The sequence below is a fragment of the Chiloscyllium punctatum genome, chromosome 36 (assembly GCF_047496795.1).
Source record: "Chiloscyllium punctatum isolate Juve2018m chromosome 36, sChiPun1.3, whole genome shotgun sequence".
NCBI classification, from domain to species: Eukaryota; Metazoa; Chordata; class Chondrichthyes; order Orectolobiformes; family Hemiscylliidae; genus Chiloscyllium; species Chiloscyllium punctatum.
The window spans coordinates 60,461,747-60,479,714 of record NC_092774.1 but is presented as its reverse complement, the minus strand read 5'-3'; the positions used below and the strand labels follow the sequence as shown (position 1 = coordinate 60,479,714).

Below are 17,968 nucleotides of genomic sequence, written 5' to 3'. Positions count from 1 at the left end.
TGAACCCTTTCAAGTTTCACAACATCCTACCAAGAGGAAGGATGCCGGAATTGTACACTTATTCCAAAAGTGGCCTAAACATTCTCCTGTACAGCCACAACATGACCTCTCAAATCCTATACTCAATACTCTGACTAATAAAGGAAAGTATACCAAACATCATCTTCACTATCCTATCTACCTGCAACTCCACTTTCAAGAAACTGTGAACCTGGTCTCCAAGGTCTCTTTGTTCAACAACACTCCCTAGAACCTTACCATTAAGTGTAGATGTGCTGCTCTGATTTGTTTTTCCAAAATGCAGCACCTCGCATTCATCTAAATTAAACTTCATCTGCCACTCCTCAGCCCACTGGCACATCTGATCAAGATCCCATTGTAATCTGAGGTAACTTTCCTCGTTGTTCACTACACCTCTAATTTTGGTGTCATCAGTAAACCTACTAACTATACATCCTATGTTCACATCCAAGTCATTTGCATAAAAAATATAGAAAGGAGTGGACCGAGCATCGATCCTTGTGACACTCACTGGTCATAAGCCTCCAGAATGAAAAACAACTCGCCACCACCACCTTCTACCTTTTGAGCCAGTTCTGTATCCAAATGGCTAGTTCTCTCTGTATTCCATAAGATCTAACCTTGCTAACCAGTCTCCCTTGGGGAACCTTGTCGAATGCCTTACTGAAGTCCATATAGATCAAGTCCATTGATCTGCCCTCATCACTCTTCTTTGTTACTTCTTCAAGCACTCAATCAAGTTTGTGAGACATGATTTCCCACGCACAAAGCCATGGCGACTATCCCTAATCAGTTCTTGCCTTTCCAAATATGTGTAAATCCTGCCTCTCAGGTTTCACTCCAACAACCTGTCCACCACCGATGACAGGTTCCCTGGCTTTTCCCTATCACCTTCTTAAATAGTGGTACCATGTTAACCAACCTCCAGTTTTCTGGCACCTCTCCTGTGACTATCAATGATGCAAATATCTCAGCAAGGGGCCCAACAATCACTTCCCATAGTCTCCCACAGAGTTCTCAGGTACACCTGATCAGGTTCTGGAGATTTATCCACCTTTGTGTTTCAGGACATCCAGCATCACCTCCTCTGTAATATGGACATTTTTAAAGATGTTATGATCTATTTCCCTACATTCTATATTTTTCATGTCCTTCTCCAGAGTAAACATTGATGCAAAATACTTGTTTAGTATCTCCTCCATCTCCTGTAGTTCCACACATTGGCTGCCTTACTCATCTTTGATGTGCCCTATTCTCTCCGTGGTGACCCTTTTGTCCTTAATGTATTTGTAAAAACTCTTTGGATTCTCCTTAACCCTATTTGCCAAAGTTATCTCGTGTCTAGTTTTTGCCCTCCTGATTTCCCTTTTAAGTATACTCCTATTACCTTGATACTCTTCTAAGGATTCACTCAATCTATCCTGTCTATACCTGACATATGCTTCCTTCTTTTTCTTTACCAAACACTCAATTTCTCCAGTCATCCAACATTCCCTACACCTTTCACCCTAACAGGAATATACTGTCTCTGGACTCTCATTATCTCATTTCTGAGGCTTCCCATTTTACAGCCGTCTCTTTACTTGCAAACATCTGCCCCCAAGCAGCTTTTAAAAGTTCTTGCCTATTACTGTCAAAGTGAGACATTCTCCAATTTAGAGTTTCAATTTTTAGATCTGGTCTATCCTTTTCCATCACTATTTTAAAATTAATAGAATTATGGTTGCTGGCCCCAAAGTGCACCCCCACTGACACCTCAGTCAGCTGTCCTGCCTTATTTCCCAAGAGTAGGTCAAGTTTTGCACCTTCTCCATCGGTATATCCACATACTAAATCAGAAATCTTTCTTGAACAAGCTCAACAAATTCCTCTCCATCTAAACCCTTAAACCTATGGCAGTCCTGGTCTATGGTTGGAAAGTTAAATCCCCTACCATAACCATATCAGGGGAAATGAGTTTAAAGCTGGGCACAATCCTCCAGGTGCAGTTTCAGCAATGCTATGTTTGGTTGCAGCAACACTTTCCTCCCATTATGTTCTATTCCTTTAGCGATAAAAGCGAATGCTGTATTCACTTTTTTTATTATCTAGTTTTCTGTGACTCATTAATGAGGATACCCAGATCTCTCTGCACCAGATCATCCCAAACCTTCTATTAGATAATAGATTGCTTTGCTGTTTTTGTTTTGACCAAAATGCATGACCTCACACTTATCCACATTAAACTCCATCTGCCACATTTTGTCCCACTCTCCTAACCTATCTCGATCCATTTGAATGGTTCATGTTTCCTCATTGCAATTTACCATCATGCCTATTTATGTGTCATCCACAAACTTGGCAAATGAGCCTTTTATACATGTATCCAAGTCACTAATGTAGATTGTAAATAGCTGGGGTCCAAGGACACAACCTTGTGGCACCTGACTAGTTACATCTTGCTATTCAGAAAAAAAGCCATCAATTTGGACTGTCTGTCTTTTGCCCATCAGCCAGTCACCTATCCAAGCTGATAACTCAGCCCATATCGCATATGATCTAACCTTGTGAATTAACGCTTTGAATGGCACTTTAGCAAATTCCTTCTGAAAAGCCAGATCTATTACATCTACAGGATCCCTATTATCGACTTGTTACATTGATGAAGAACTTAGTTAAATCTGATTTGCCCATCATAAAACCATGCTGACTCTGATGGATAGAGTTTTGACTTCTCAAACGTCCTGATATTGCTTCCTTGATAATTGACTCTAACACCTTCCCAACAACAGATGTTAAACTAACTGGTCTGCAATTTCCCACATATTGCCTGCCTCCCTTTCTGAATACAGGCATTACATTAGCATTTTTCCAATCCACTGGAACCATAGGATCCTAAGATATAGGAGCAGAAACTAAGCCATTCAATTATGGCTGAAACGTTTCTCAACTCCATTCTCCCGCTTTCTCCCCATAAACTTTGATCACCTTGTCAATCAAGAACCTACCTATCTCTGTATTAAATAAACTCAATGAATCTTTCTCATGTCCAGGGAATTTTGAAATATTGTAACTAATGAATCCACAATCTCCACTGCCACTTCCTTTAGTACCCTAAGATGTAGGCCATCAGGTCCAGGGGAGTTGTTTGCCCTCAATCCTAATAGTGTACCTATCGACGTTGATTTGACTTTGACTTGCTCGTTCCAATCCGAATGGTACTGCTGTCCTCCAACGTGAAAACTGAGGAAAAGTATTGATTTAGCAGCTCTGTCATTTCAGTGTTCCCCTTATTAACTCACCTGTTTCACCTTCCAAGGAACCAACATTTACTTTAGCGACTCTGTTCCCTTTGGCACAACAACAGAAGCTTTTGATATTTTATACTCGGCTTCTTTTGTAATTTCCCTTACCTATTTCTATTCATTTTTTAAAACCCCTTTGTTTGTGTCTGGAAGTTTCCCGATGTTTCAGCCTTCCAAAGGTCTGGAGTAACATTCCTGAACAGGCTGAACATTAAAAAGAAAACCACATTCACATTTAAATGAAACCCACCTTTCAGGGGCTGGGGGCGGGGAAAACCAACCCCCATTGTCCCCTATTGGTTGGAGGGCTCCCCAACCACGCCCCCAGTAGGTGACGACATTGTGTGGACCACGCCCCCTGCGTGTTGGCGCATGTGCAGTGTAGGTCCCGCGGCCGGACAAAGACCGTGTTATTGAGTGTGGGAGAGGAATGGCGCCGGCGGCTGAAGGAACAAGAACAGGAGCCGCTGGAAAAGCTGAGCAGGTCCGGCAGCTCGTGTCGGGAGAAATGTGAGGACGGGTTTCGGGTCCCGGTGATCCTCCTTCAGAACAGGACCAGGTTTCAGAAACATCCCGGGGAGGTCGCCAGGCCCGAGCGCCAAGACCTGGCTCCTGCCCCCGGGGAGAGGAGACAGTGAGACAGGGTAGGATTGGGAACCGCGGGAGGAGGGAGACTGGGGAGTTTATAAACTCCTAGGGGGAGGCCTGAGGCCTCCAATAGAAGCCCCACAGGCCCCAGTGTTTACTTCACCGGCGAAGGAGCTCTCGGGTTGCCCGGGCAACCGGCCGCCATCTTTGTGAGGGTCAGGCGCATGTTGTCCTGGGACGGGGTTGTTGGATTGTTGTATAATATTGATCTCTCTGTACTTTTAATCTTGAATATTTTTAGAATATACACTGGCTTCAATTTATGAATTCTAAGTACAGAAGCAAACTATAAACATCTCCTTACATGGATCCCAACATGTGCAGAGGAGTCAAGACTGTCTCAAGATTTACTGAGGTGCTGAATCAATAGCTCTTTCCCTTTTGATTAATGAAGGTGGTGCCCAGCAGACTCCTGCTCACAGCCTGTTCTGTCAGCCTTTATGGGAGAGATACGACAGTAAAACATCTCTATGACTCTATAATTGCTGAGATTAGCTTTACAACCTTTCTTAAACCAGGCTGCAATGTTTGTAGTTCTTTAGTCTTCTGGCACCTCCTCCAAGTCCATGGAAGACTGATAAATTACGGCTTCCACAATTTCTGTTGTCCCTTCCTTCAAGATTATTGGATGCATTTCATCACTGCCTTGTCAAACTTTAAGTACCAAATGCTTATCGAAGACTTCTTTCATGTTAATTTTGTACTCTTGGGAGGTCATGTTGCGGCTGTGCAGAACATTGGTTAGGCCACTGTTGGAATATTGTGTGCAATTCTGGTCTCCTTCCAATGAAAAGATGTTGTGAAACTTGAAAGGGTTCAGAAACGATTTACAAGTATGTCGCCAGGGTTGGAGGATTTGAGCTATAGGGAGAGGCTGAACAGACTGGAGCTGTTTTCCCTGGAGCGTTGGAGCCTGAGGGGTAACCTTATGGAGGTTGCAAATTTATGAGGGGCATGTATAGCATAAATAGACAAAGTCTTTTCCCTGGGTTCGGGTCTGTTTTCATGCTGTACATCTTTATGACTCTGTTGGTTGCATCTGTAAGATCCTGAATCAGCACCTTGAGGAGAATTAGAGTGGAATGAGAACAGAGGGGGTGAGAGAGTGGAATGGTGCTTTCAATTTTGTGGAATAACAAAAGAAAAGTATATTCCGCAGAAAGTAGAATTGCTTGTTCAGAGTTATTACCCTGCACTGAGTGTAATGACTTTTGTAATCTCTTTTTACAGAGAATCTGAAGACGGAAATTTCAAAATCGACAGATGAAGACCTTATGCCCGAAGCATAGACTCTTCTGCTCTTCGGATGCTGCCTGACCTACAGTGCTTTTCCAGCGTCGCACTTTTGAAGCCTTGACACTCCAGCATCTGTAGTCCTCACTTTCACATCAGTGTCTGACAGTGACACTGGGACATCGGGACTGCAACGATTTTTGACTGTGATTCTGTGAGAAGGAGCAAAGCGTTTGCTTCCTGCTCAAGTACATTTTCAGAATCAGTGGGACTGGATGAGAGACCATCCGTTGCAGCGCAGTGAGTATGGAGCCTGAAGCAGTTATACGGCCTGGAAAGAGGAATTCACGGCAGGGTGGGGCTGAAGCTTCGGCCATGGAGAAACCTGAGGAATCCCGTCCCGTGAAGAAACCGTGGAAGTGTGGCGACTGTGGGAAAGGCTTCTGTGCCCCGTCTGCTCTGGAGACTCATCGGTGCAGTCACACCGGTGAGAGGCCCTTCAGCTGCCCCGAGTGCAGGAAGGGCTTTACCCAGGCATCCGCCCTGCTGACCCACCGGCGGGTCCACATGGGGGAGAGGCCTTTCTGCTGCCCCGAGTGTGGGAAGGGCTTTGCCCGGGCCTCCAACCTCCAGACCCACCAGCGGATCCACACGGGGGAGAGGCCCTTTGGTTGTCCCGAGTGCGGGAAGCGCTTTACCCAGGCCATCGCACTTCAGAAACACCAGCAGGTCCACATAGGGGACAGGCCCTTCAGTTGTCCCGGGTGCAGTAAGGTGTTCACCTGCTCCTCCCACCTGCGGAAGCACCAGCAAGTTCACGTACAATAGCAGGGGCATTGAAGGAGTGACGGCTGAGTGCCATTATTGACTGGCGTATTAACCCAGTTCTGGGGCCTCCCCGGTTCGAATCCTGCCGTGGCAGATGGTGAAATTGGAATTCAGTCAGTAATCTGGAGTTCCAAGTCTAACAATGAAGCCAATTTTGGGGGCGGAGTTGTGGGGGTGGGGGGTGGTGTTGGGGTGAGAAAACCCCATCTGATTCACTCACGCCATTTTTCGGGAAGGAAACTGCCGTTGTGGGAAAGGATTCACTCAGTTGTCCCAGCTGCATCCTTTACCCTGTCTGGCCTATGGTTGACTCCACACTGCACCCATGCCCCCCCTCTGTGCCCCCCGCCCCCTTTCTCTCCCCCATTGGGCCCCTCCCATTCCCTTTTTGCTGGGGGCGGGGGGAATCTGAAGCTGTAACAAAGTTGGGTCACAATAAAGGGTTACCTGAACTTACCGCCAGGCTCAGACTCTCATTGATGGCTTTGAGCTTCAAATGGTTTTTGTTTTAAACCTGTTGATTTCTTTCAGCCTCCTGCACTAAGTTTCCAATGTCGTGTATCAGATGGAACAGTGAATGAGTAGCTCGTATCGTTGGAAATTGCAGATATTTCAGGAGTGCAGGTACTGTGTTGTTTTATGGGCATTGTAAAGTTTCCTGGCAGCACCAGGAGGTGGGGGCTGTGTTCATTCGAAATGATGGGCAGTTGCTGGTGTTGGACTGAGGTGGAGAAAGTTAAAATCGACACCACTCCAGGTTAGAGTCCCAACAGATTTATTTGGAAGCGCTAGCTTTTAGAGCGCTGCTCCTTCATCGGGTAGGTGTTGAGCAGGATCATAAGACATAGAATTTATCGCAAAACATTACAGTGTCATGCAGTTGATCTGATTTCCTGAACAAGTCCAGTTGCGATTCAGTCTTTCATCTTTTCGAATGGGTTGCAGGTTTCGGTTCATTAACATGTATATCCCAGAACTACTTTTAAATCACATTCTCCCGATGACTTAAGATTTTGTAAAAATAGGTGACATCTCAGCTCAGACAAAGCAAGAAAGGTGTGAGGTTCAAGTCTGTCTGTATCCCAGTCCTGAGTCACACATATTCTATTTCCAAAGTAGGAATTTATAAAATATTACATAGATTGACTGCCTGCAGATTGTATTTTGCTCAAAAAGCACAATGTATCTGCAAATGCAAATTCACTGCATAGGTTTGTGTGTGTGTGTGTGTGTGTGTGTGTGTGTGTGTGTGTGCGCATGAGAGAGAGAGAGAGAGTGAGTGTTTGCATGTGCATGCTTGATAAAGTGTGTCGATGCAGTGGAGTATAAACCTGTGAGAGGGTGTGTGCATGGATTTGAGTGTGGGAGGTGTGTGTGAGAGAGGGTCTGCGTGACTGGGTGTGTATGTGTGGGAGTGAGAGACAGTGTTAAGTGTAGTGCGGTCACCCAAGGTTCCGGTTGAGACCGTCCTCATGGGTTCCAAGCTTGGCTATCGGCCTCTGCTTGGCCAGTAGAAACAATTCAGCAGTTACTGGGTGACATGGTGGCTCAGTGGTTAGCAGTGCTGCCTCGCAGCACCAGGGATCCGGGTTCGATTCCCACTTCAGGCAACTGTCTATGTGGAGTTGGCACATTCTCCACATGGGTTTCCTCTGGGTGCTCCAGTTTCCTCCCACAATCCAAAAGATGTGCAGGTCATGCTAAATTCCACATAGTGTTGGATGCATTAGTCAGGGGTAAATTTAAGGTAGGTGAATAGGTCTGGGTGGGTTACTCTTTGGAGGGTCAATGTGAACATTTTGGGCCAAAGGGCCTGTTTCCATACTGTAGAGAATCTAATCTAATCTGCACACACACATTGGAGAGGGCAGGGTGAGACTTGTCTTTCACTTTGCAGAAGGTGGGAGGTCCTGGATGCTGTGATTCAGCGTAAACACATGCTGGAAGACCTTTGGCTCAGAGAGATGGAGTTGGAAGCCAGGCTGCAGACACGTCACGGGGAAAGTTAACTGGACACTTTATTCCAGGAGATGGTCATTCCCCTCTGGACAGATCCTTCTGATTAGGTCAGTGGACAGGGTCAGAAGGGTGTGAGTGTGAATCACACAGGTAAAGGGGATCTGAGATTGGGAGGCAGGAGGAGGAGCTAACTGGCTGTGTGGTGGGGCGGGGCACTGGGGGTAAGGGCAGAATATTGACGGGTGATTGTCGTCTTTCTCTGAAGTTAGCAGCAGGAGGCCAGATGGCATCGGTGTCTGTCTGGCACCAGGTTCAGGAACCGACGTGCTCAGGACAGGAGAAGTGGGAAAGGGAGGCTGCAGTGGGTGTGGTCCACAAAACTCAGGAGGGGCAGAGCCTCTGCTGAGGGCGCATGAGAAGTCAGAAGCTAAAAAGATAAAGCAGAACATCAAAGCTCTGGGTGGCATGGTGGCTCAGTGGTCAGTACTGCTGCCTCACAGTGCTGGGTTTGATTCCAGCCTCAGGCGACTTTGGCACATTGTTCCCCTTGTGTCTGCGTGGGTTCCTCCCACAGTCCAAAGATCTGCAGTTTAGGGTGGATCAGCTGTGCTGAAGTGTCCAGGGATATGCATTTTCAGGTGCGTAAGCCATGGAGAACTACATGGCTGTATGGTAAGTGGGTTGGTCTGGTGGGATGCTATTTGGAAGGTCAGTGTGAGGTAAATGGGCTGAATGGCCTGCAGGGATTATGTGATTCTACTGCTTTAGCCGTTTGTATATTGAGAAATGATTACTGTGGTGCTGGGGAATGTGGGATTTGAAGTGTCACTGCCCTCTGTCCATTCTCTTTCTGTCCCCCTGTCCATTTTCTCTCTTGACACCCACCCTCAGCTCCTCCCCCTCCCCCCCCCCCCCCCCCCCAACCATTCTCTTTCCCCACCACCTGTTATTTCTCGTGCCTCCATCCCTCTTTGATCGCTGTATCAAGTCCTTCTAAGAGGAGAGAGACAGATGGTGATGACTCTACCTGGGAGATGGGTGTGCACGAGAAATGGCTGATCTTTAACATTGAGAATAGCTACTCAGAAACAACGTTAAAGCATGTTCAATTCTATTTTTAAAAAAGCTGCAGGCATCTTTCTGAAACTTGTGTTGAAATATGTGCAATTTGGCCACAGTTGAGGACAGGCTGTAAGGGGTGAGTTGCCTATTCTAATATTGTAAAATTGGTTCCATGTAGAAATAGAGTCATGAAGCATGGAATGGAACAGTGCCGACCAGATATCCTAAATTATTCTATTCCTATTTGCCAACATTTGGCCCAAACCCCTTTAAACCTTCCTATTCGTACACCCATCCAGATGCCTTTTAAAAGTTGTAATTGTACCAGCCTCCACTCCGGCAGCTCATTCAATACATTTACCATCCTCTGCGTGAAACAAGTTACCCCTTAGGTTCGTTTTAAACCTTTCCCCACTCACCCTAAACTAATGTCCTCTCGTTCTGGCATTTCTTGAGGCAAATTCAAAGTCTCACGTTTTTTCTAATCCTTTGGTCCCTCATCTTTCCCCACTCAACCTAAACCTATGCCCTCCAGTTTGTGGCTCCCCTAACTGAGGGAAAAGAAACACACAAGTTGAGCAGCCAGCCAAAATACAAAAGGAATACAATGTCGAGCCACGGGGGTGGAGGGGGGAAGGAAATTGTGGTTCAACTTTTTTTTTTCCTCCGATTGGCATTTGGACACTTCAAATCTGTCAGGAACGTAAGCATTTCTGAAGCGCATAATGCGCATGCCCCTCGGTGTCAGCAAGAACAGCGCATGTCCGCTGGTGTCAGCAAAAGACTGTGCATGCTCCTGATTGTACGCACAAACGACTCATGACCTACTTTTGTTGGACCAATAGGGAACTCGGGAGGACCGGAAGGAATCTTGTCCTCCTGCCGATCAGAGCACCAGTATTGTCTGAATGCGGAAGTTGAACAATGAGCTTCTGAAGCAGCACCTGCTGCTGTTCCTGTTTCTCTAAATGAAGATTGAGCTTTATCCCAAACTGCAACTTTCTTCCTCTGTCCAACAACTGTGAGTACGGCACTCTCTTTTCTCGCCATCTGTTCCACTTTTTTTTCATTCTGGCGTTCAATTGTTGACTTCCAACAACTGAAAGGAAAGGGAGTGAATTCAGGGTGGGGACAGAGTGTAGAAATATTGGTCGACAGTGTGGTGCTGGAAAAGCATAGCAGGTCAGGCACCATCCGAGGAGCAGGAAAATCGACGTTTCGGGCAAAAGTCCTTCATCAGGAATTTTCCTGCTCCTCGGATGCTGCCTGACCTGCGTGCTTTTCCAGCACCACACTCTCGACTTTAATCTCCGGCATCTGCAGTACTCGCTTGTCTAGAAATGTTGGTCCAGATCTGTGTCTCAATTGGCAAACGCATGACTGCAATGTGATAATATAGCCTTTGCTGTGGGAAAACAAAAGCAGAAAGGAGGTGCATTGTTTTAATGGTGATATGTTGGGATATGGAGAAAGTGAGGAGTGCAGATGCTGGAGATTAGAGTTGACAAGTGTGGCCCTGGAAAAGAACAGCAGGTCAGACAGCATCCAAGGACCAGGAGAGTTGACGTTTTGGACACGAGCCGTTCATCGGGAATGTTATGTGGATGTACAAAGAGGTTTCAGTGTCTTTCTACACCAGTCAATCAGGTGCACTAAGAAGTCAGCAGAGCAAGTGGTGTATTAGCAAAAGGAATTGAGTTCAGAAGTTGGGAGGGGGGGTGCCTTCCTGTGGTTAGGGGGTCATTGAATATATTCAAGGCTGAATTCATCTGATTTTTGAACAACAATGAAGTGGATGGTTATGAGGGAACATAAAAAATGGTTAAGATCAGTTACAGAATCGTACAGCACAGAAACAGATACTTGATTTCATGCTGACTATATTCATAAACTAAACTAGTCCTACCTTGTTTGGCCTATATATCTGAGCCTTTCCTATTCATAAGAGCAGAAATTAAGCCATTCAGCCCACTGGGTCTGCCCATACCATTCAATCACGGCTGAGAACTGTCTCAGCCCCATTCTCCTGTTTTCTCCCTGTAACCCTCGATCCCCTTGATACTCAAGAACTGTTTCTGTCTCAGTGTTAAATATCCTCAGTTACCTGGTCTCCACAGCCTTCTGTGGCAATGAATTCCATCAGTTCACCACTCTCTGGCTAAAGAAATTTCTCCTAATCTCAGTTCTGAAAGGTCTTCCCTTTACTCTAAGGCTCTGCCCTCGCCTGCTAGTCTCTCCTTCCAATGGAAACATCTTCCCAACATCAACTCTGTCCTGGCCATTGAGTATTGTGTTTGTTTCAATTAGATTCCCCTGAGTGTGGCCCTGTTAATCAGCATGAACCAGACCCTTCAGGATGAGGTACAGCAGGAATTAGGTTCAACAAAGTGAGAATGGAGGGAGAGTGTGTGGGATGGAGATTTTGAGCTTCCAGGGAATAAGAAGTACAGAGAGTTCGCTATAAATTAGAATTGATCAGATGGGGCAATGGGCCAGGGAGTGGCAGATGGAGATTAATTTAGGGAAATGTGATGTTTGCATTTTGGTAAGGCAATCCAGGCAGGACAGTTAAGGGAGTGTTTCAGAACAGAGAGACCTTGGAGTGCAGGTTCATTGTTCCTTGAAAGTGCAGTCTCAGGTAGCCAGAATAGTGAAGAAGGCATTTTGTATGCTTTCCTTTATTAGTCAGAGCATTGAGTATCGGAGTTGGGAGGTCATGTTGTGGCTGTACAGGACATTGGTGAGGCCATTTTTAAAATACTGCATTCAATTCTGGTCTTCCTGCTACAGGAAAGATGGTGTGAAACTTTGAAAGGGGTCAGAAAAGACTTGAAAGGCTGTTGCCAGAGTTGGAGGGTTTGATCGACAGAGAGAGGCTGAATCGGTCAGGGATATTTTCCTGGAGCATCGGACGCTCAGGGGTGACCTTATAAATATTTATAAGGGGCATGGATAGGGTGAATGCAAAAGTAGAGAGCATATGTTTGAGGTGAGAGGGGAATGATTTAAAAGGGACATGAAGGGCAACTTGTTTCATGCAGAAGGTAGTGCATGTATTGAATGAGCTTCATAGGAAGGGGTGGAGCCTGATAAAATTACAGTATTTAAAAGGCACCTGGATGGGTACAAGAACAGGAAGGGTTTAGAGGGATATGGGCCAAATGCTGGTAAATTGGACTAGATTAAGTTAGGATATCTGGGCGGCACATACGAGTTGGACTGAAGGGTCTGTTTCTGTGCTGTATGACTCTCTGGGTCTTTGGTGAAACCAGAAGTGTCATTGTGAAGACTGGACTTTCAGAGCAGCCTTCAAAGGTGTTTTGTCCTTACTGGGAGCAGAAGATGTTACAATAAAATCTTTCATTTATGAGACAGCACTTGAGTGAGTGAGTACATCTGAGATTTTGGTGGAAAGTGGGATTTCATTGCACTGTGGGGATGAAACCCTACCCTATCCAGTCATTTCTGCTGGTGGGTGAGACCACTCCTCAAGATTAGTTGGAGGAGATTTAGGATAGAGAGAAGGAAGAACTGCTTTTCCCAGAGAATAGTGAATCTATGTAATTCTCTGCCCAGGGAAGCAGTAGAGGCAGCTTAATTAAGTATATTCAGGACACAGTTAGATGGGTTTTTGCATGGTAAAGGTATTAAGGGTAGTTGGGACAATGCAGGGAGGAGAAGCTGAGACAATGGAGAGATCAGTCATGATCTAAATGAATGGCAAAGCAGACTCGACGGGCCAAATGACCTACTCCTGCTTCTATTAGTATGAAACTCTAACCCTGCATTTCCCATCGCTAACCCACCTAACCTGCACATCTCTGGACACTATGGGCAATTTAGCATGGACAATCCGAATCAAGGCCAGTGAGCAATACAGTGATGTGAAAAATGAACATCCGAGAACGACAGAAAGACACGGAGAGTAAATGTACCAGCAATCAAAACTGGATTCTAAAGATCATAAAAATTGAAACTAAAAATGGTATGTCTGAATGTGTGCTGCATTGGAGCAAAAGTGAATGAATTGACTGCACACATTAAAGGGAATAATTAAAATATGGGACTCCTTACAGAGATATGGCTCCAGGATGACAAGGATTGGATCCTCAATATTGAGGAGGTGATCAAATGGAAAGTAAGATCAAGGTAGAGGGTTAGCACAGGTAATCAAAGCACCGATCACAGGGTAATCTGGTGTCAGCTCCGATTTCAGGTCCTGATTTCTCACCCCTTCTGGATTCCTGCTGTGATGCTTTGACCCCCCCCTTTTTTTTACACCTTCCGGAACAATAAGTGAATCCAGACCCACAATCTCCCAGCCTGTTAATCATCCAGACACCGAGTGTAGTCATAGCAGGGAATAAAACAAGAAATGTGAACCAAAATTAGAAATAAGTAGGTTCTTGTGCTGAATATTGGTCAATAGGAAGGAAACCAGAAATACTATTCTCCCAGGATTTCTTCAGTGCCTTATTTGAGGAATTCTCTCACCGTTACATCGAGCTATTAGTACCCACTATGATTTACAACAATATTTTTACCAACAGGAAAAAAAAAGTATCTGTTGTCAAATTGACATAGAGATATACAGCATGGAAACAGACTTTTTCTCTGTCTCATGCACACACATGCACAAGTCCATGGGGGTGAATTTGTGTTTGCCAAATGATATTTATTCTATTTTCCTCAGAAAATGCACAATCTGCAGGCAGTTAATACATGTAATATTTTGTAAATTTCACATTGGAAATAGAACCAGTCTGACTCCAGACTGGGATACAGACAGATTCTGACCTCACACCTTTAATGCATTGTTTGAGCTGAGGTGTCTCCTTTTGTTATAAAGCCTTAGTTATCCTGAGAAGGTGCCTTACAGGAAGTTCTGGGATTTACATATTAATGATATCTGCAATCCATTGGAAAAGATGAAAGACTTAACGATCCAGGTTTGTTCAATATATCATTTCAATGCCAGGACACTGTAATGCTTTTCCAGAAATTCTGTGTCTTGTGATCCTACACTCCACAACCACCTGATGAAGGAGCAACACTCCAAATGCTGGTGCTTCCAGATAAACCCATTAGACGATAACCTGGTGTTGTGATTTTTAACTTTGTCCAGGTAAGGTGTGATTGGCTAGGTGAAATTACCCATAGTACCCAGGGATGTGCAAGTTAGGGTGGATTGGCAGTGCTAAATTACCCACAGTGCCCAGGGATGTGCAGGTTAGATGCATTAGTCAGGGGGTAAATGTAGAGCAATAGGAGTAGGGGAATGGGTGTGGTGAGGTTGCCATTCGGAGGTTGGTGTGGACTTGTTAGAACAGTGAGGGTTCTGTGAAGAGAAGGGATTTTTGTTAACTGTTCAGGAAGGGGGAGAAGGAGGGAAGCGGTGGGTGGAGTGCGGGGGGGAGGAAATTTGTTCACTTGTAGCAACTGGAGTGAACCCAGGGAGGGAGCAGACTCTGGAAAGTCAGATAGGTGTCTTAATTACCCGGGAAAGGAGGGTTGGAAGGATAGGGTGTTGCTGTTTTCCCTAGTGCGTCAGAGTGTGAGGGGTAACCTGATAGACTTTTTTAAAATCATGAGGGGCATGGATTGGGTAAATAGACAAGGTCTTTTCCTTGGGATGGGGAGTCCAGAACTCGAGGGTAATAGATTTAAGGGCGGGGGGGGGGGGGGGGTGCGGGGAGACTGCAAAGAGACCTGAGGGGCAACATTTTTACACAGAAAATGGTGCATGTATGGAATGAGCTGCCAAAGGAAGTGGTGAAGGCTGGTACAATGACAACATTTAAAAGTCATCAGCCTGAGTGTATGAAAAGGAAGGGTTCAAAGGGATATGGGCAAAACGCTAGCAAATGGGGTGAGATTAATTTTGAATATCTGGTTGGGCACAGAGGATTTGACCAAAGTGTCTGTTTCAGTGCTGTACATCTTGATGACTGTGGCTTTCCACAAATGTTTGTCATGTCTGTATGTTCAGTTTCTCTCTGGTGGTGGTGTCAATGCCTTGATGGCTCATTTTGCTTTCCCCCCCACCTCCTGGGAATGTTAACCATTTTGTCTGGTTGTTCTTCAAGAACCTGCATTGCAGGTTCACCCTGAATTGACATTTGTTTGCTTCCCAAAATCAGACCTGCTCAGTCTCAGCAATATCCCAGTGTTGTGAAAGATATTAAATTTCAGGTGGAGTTATCCAAAACTCAGTCTTGACGTTTTTGCTTTTCTGCCCCTGTAAGATCCTGAATCAACACATTCAGGAGAATGAGTTAGAGAGAGAGAAAGATATAGTGCTTTCAATTTTGTGGAATACCAACACAAACAAATTGCTTGTTCTGAATTTTTATTCTGGACTGATAGTAATGAATTTTGTAATCTCTTTTGACAGAGTATTTGAAAATCTGAAGACGGAAGTTTCAAAATCAACAGATGAAGGTCTTCTGCCCAAAATGTTGACTCTCCTGCTCCTCAGATGCTGCTTGACTTGCTGTGCTTTTCCAGCATCGCACTTTTCGATACTGACTCTCGAACGTCTGCCGTCCTCACTTTGACATCAATGTCTGACAGTCACTCAATCTATCGGGACCGCAACAATTTTTGACTGATTATGTGAGAAGGAGCAAAGCGTTTTGGTTCCTGTTTCAGTCCATTTTCAGCATCAGTGGGACTGGATGAGAGACCCTACTGTTGGAGTGCACTGAGTGTGGAGCCTGAAACAGTTATAAGGCCTGGGAAGAGGAATTCACGGAGCGGAGGAGCTCTACACGTGTTGTGTGTGGCTGAAGCTTCGGCCATGGAGAAACCCAAGGAATCCTGCCCCATGGAGAAACCGTGGAAGTGTGGCGACTGTGGGACAGACTTCCGTTTCCCATCTGCTCTGGAGATTCATCGTCGCAGTCACACCGGGGAGAGGCCATTCCCCTGCACAGAGTGTGGGAAGGCCTTCAGCAATTCCTCCGACCTGGTGAGGCACTGGCGGGTCCACACCAGGGAGAGGCCCTTCAGCTGCCCCAAGTGTGGGAAGGCCTTCAGCAATTGCTCTGACCTGTTGAGGCACCGGCGGGTCCACACGGGGGAGCGGCCCTTCAGGTGCTCTGCATGTGGGAAGGGCTTTACCCAGGCCTCCACCATGTTGGCCCACCGGCAGGTCCACACTGGGGAGAGGCTGTTCCTCTGCACCGAATGTGGGAAGGGCTTCAGCAATTCCTTTGCCCTGCTGACCCACCAGCGGGTCCACACGGGGGAGAGGCCATTCCCCTGCACAGAGTGCAGGAAGGCCTTCAACAGTTCCTCCGACAGGCTGAAGCACCAGCGGGTCCACATGGGGGAGAGGCCCTTCAGCTGCCCAGAGTGCGAGAAGGGCTTTACCCAGGCCTCTGACTTGCTGAGGCACCAGCGGGTCCACACAGGGGAGAGGCCGTTTACCTGCTATCAGTGCGGGAAGAGTTTTAACCGCTCCTCCCACCTGCGGAGACACCAGAGAGTTCACATGCCATCGCAGGGGGTTTAAAGCAGCGACGGCTGAGTGCCTTTATCGACTGGACTATTAACCCAGTTCCGGGAGCTGCCAAGGCAGATGGCGGAATTGGAATTCGATTAGAAATCTGGAGTTCAGAATCTAACAACGAAACAATTGTCAGGGAGGGGAGGGGAGGGGAAACCCCCATCTGATTCACTCGCAACCTTTTTAGGGAAGGAAACTGCTGTTGTGGGAACAGATTCACTCACTCGTCACAGTGCATCCTTTACCCGGGCTGGCCTATACGTGACTGCAGACCCACAGCAGTCTGGTTGACTATTCTGCACTCCTTCTTTCCCCCCCCCCCCCCACCCCCTCACCCAGACACCTTATCCTGGGAGACAGTCACCCCCCTCAGGACCGCCTTCAGGTTGGGTCAGGGATTGTTTCCATTCCCTGCAGTTGCCAGCTGGAGGCCAGATGATATTGGTGTCTGCCTGGTGCCAGGACGCAGGAACCAATCAGAAGAATGGATGGTGATGACTCTACCTGGGAAATGGCTTATGTGTAAAATTAAGAATAGCTAAAATGATAAATGCAGAAACATTATTAAAGCATGTTCAACTTTATAAAAAAGCTGCAGACATCTTTTGAAATTCGCATTGAAATATGTGCAGTTAGGCCACAGGTGAGGACAGGCTGTAATGGGTGAATGGCCTATTCCTAGTCTTGTGAAATTGGCTCAGACTATGTCAAAAAAGAATCATAGAATTGTAGAGCACAGAAACAAAGCCTTCGGTCCCGACCGACCAGATATCCTAAATTAACCTAGTCTCATTTGCCAGCACTTTGCCCATATCCCTGTAAACCTCCTGTTCATGTCCCCATCCAGATACCTTATATGTGTTGTAATTGTACCACTTCCTCTGGCAGCTCATTCAATTTATGCACTACACTCTGCGTGAAACAAGTTTCTCCATAGGACACTTTTAAGTTTTCCTCCCTCACCCTAAACTACTTCTACTTCTTCTACTTCTGGACCTCCCCACCCCAGGGGAAATACCTTGTCTATTTACATTTTCTATGCCCTTCGTGATTTTATAAACCTCTATAAGGTTACCCCCTCAGACTCCAATACTCCAGGGAAAACAGCTAATATCTTTTCAGCCTCTCCCTGTAGCTCCAAACCTAACAACATCCTTATAAGTCATTTCTGAATCCTTTCAAGTTTCACAACATTCTTCCCACTAAGTGATCAATAGGCTGTGAACAATTTATTTTGTTCGGGTGTGAGAGAGGACCTTTCTTAAGACCAATTAACTTTCACACTTTTTCTTTCTAATCCGAGGTCACTCAAATCTTTCCCCACTTACCCTCAACCTATGCCCTCTCGTTTAGGATCCCCAACCCTGGGGAAAAGATATACAAAAGGTGAGCAGCCAAACAAATGTGAGGTTAGGGGTTTGGG

At 46.0% G+C, this 17,968-nt stretch overlaps 1 protein-coding gene across 7 annotated transcripts; it reads left to right on the top strand.

The window, feature by feature from the left end:
* The first annotated feature begins 3,465 nt into the window (after positions 1-3,465).
* On the top strand, positions 3,466-17,353 carry LOC140460560 (uncharacterized). Of its 7 annotated transcripts, XM_072555147.1 has the most exons (6): positions 3,467-3,949; positions 5,184-5,673; positions 6,546-6,638; positions 7,912-8,080; positions 9,881-10,056; positions 15,430-17,353. In XM_072555147.1, exon 6 carries the CDS (start codon positions 15,835-15,837, stop codon positions 16,549-16,551), a length of 717 nt encoding a protein of 238 aa, XP_072411248.1. In that variant the 5' UTR covers positions 3,467-3,949; positions 5,184-5,673; positions 6,546-6,638; positions 7,912-8,080; positions 9,881-10,056; positions 15,430-15,834; the 3' UTR covers positions 16,552-17,353. The 7 variants fall into 7 exon arrangements, with proteins under 7 accessions (XP_072411244.1, XP_072411245.1, XP_072411248.1 ...); XM_072555143.1 differs by having other exon boundaries at positions 3,466-3,949; positions 5,184-6,638; XM_072555148.1 differs by lacking the exon at positions 7,912-8,080 and having other exon boundaries at positions 3,468-3,949.
* The last annotated feature ends 615 nt before the right edge of the window (positions 17,354-17,968 follow it).

What these genes read in the sequence shown, in the direction of transcription:
- LOC140460560 (XM_072555144.1), top strand. Translation starts at nt 15,835, where the DNA reads ATGGAGAAACCCAAGGAATCCTGCCCCATGGAGAAACCGTGGAAGTGT.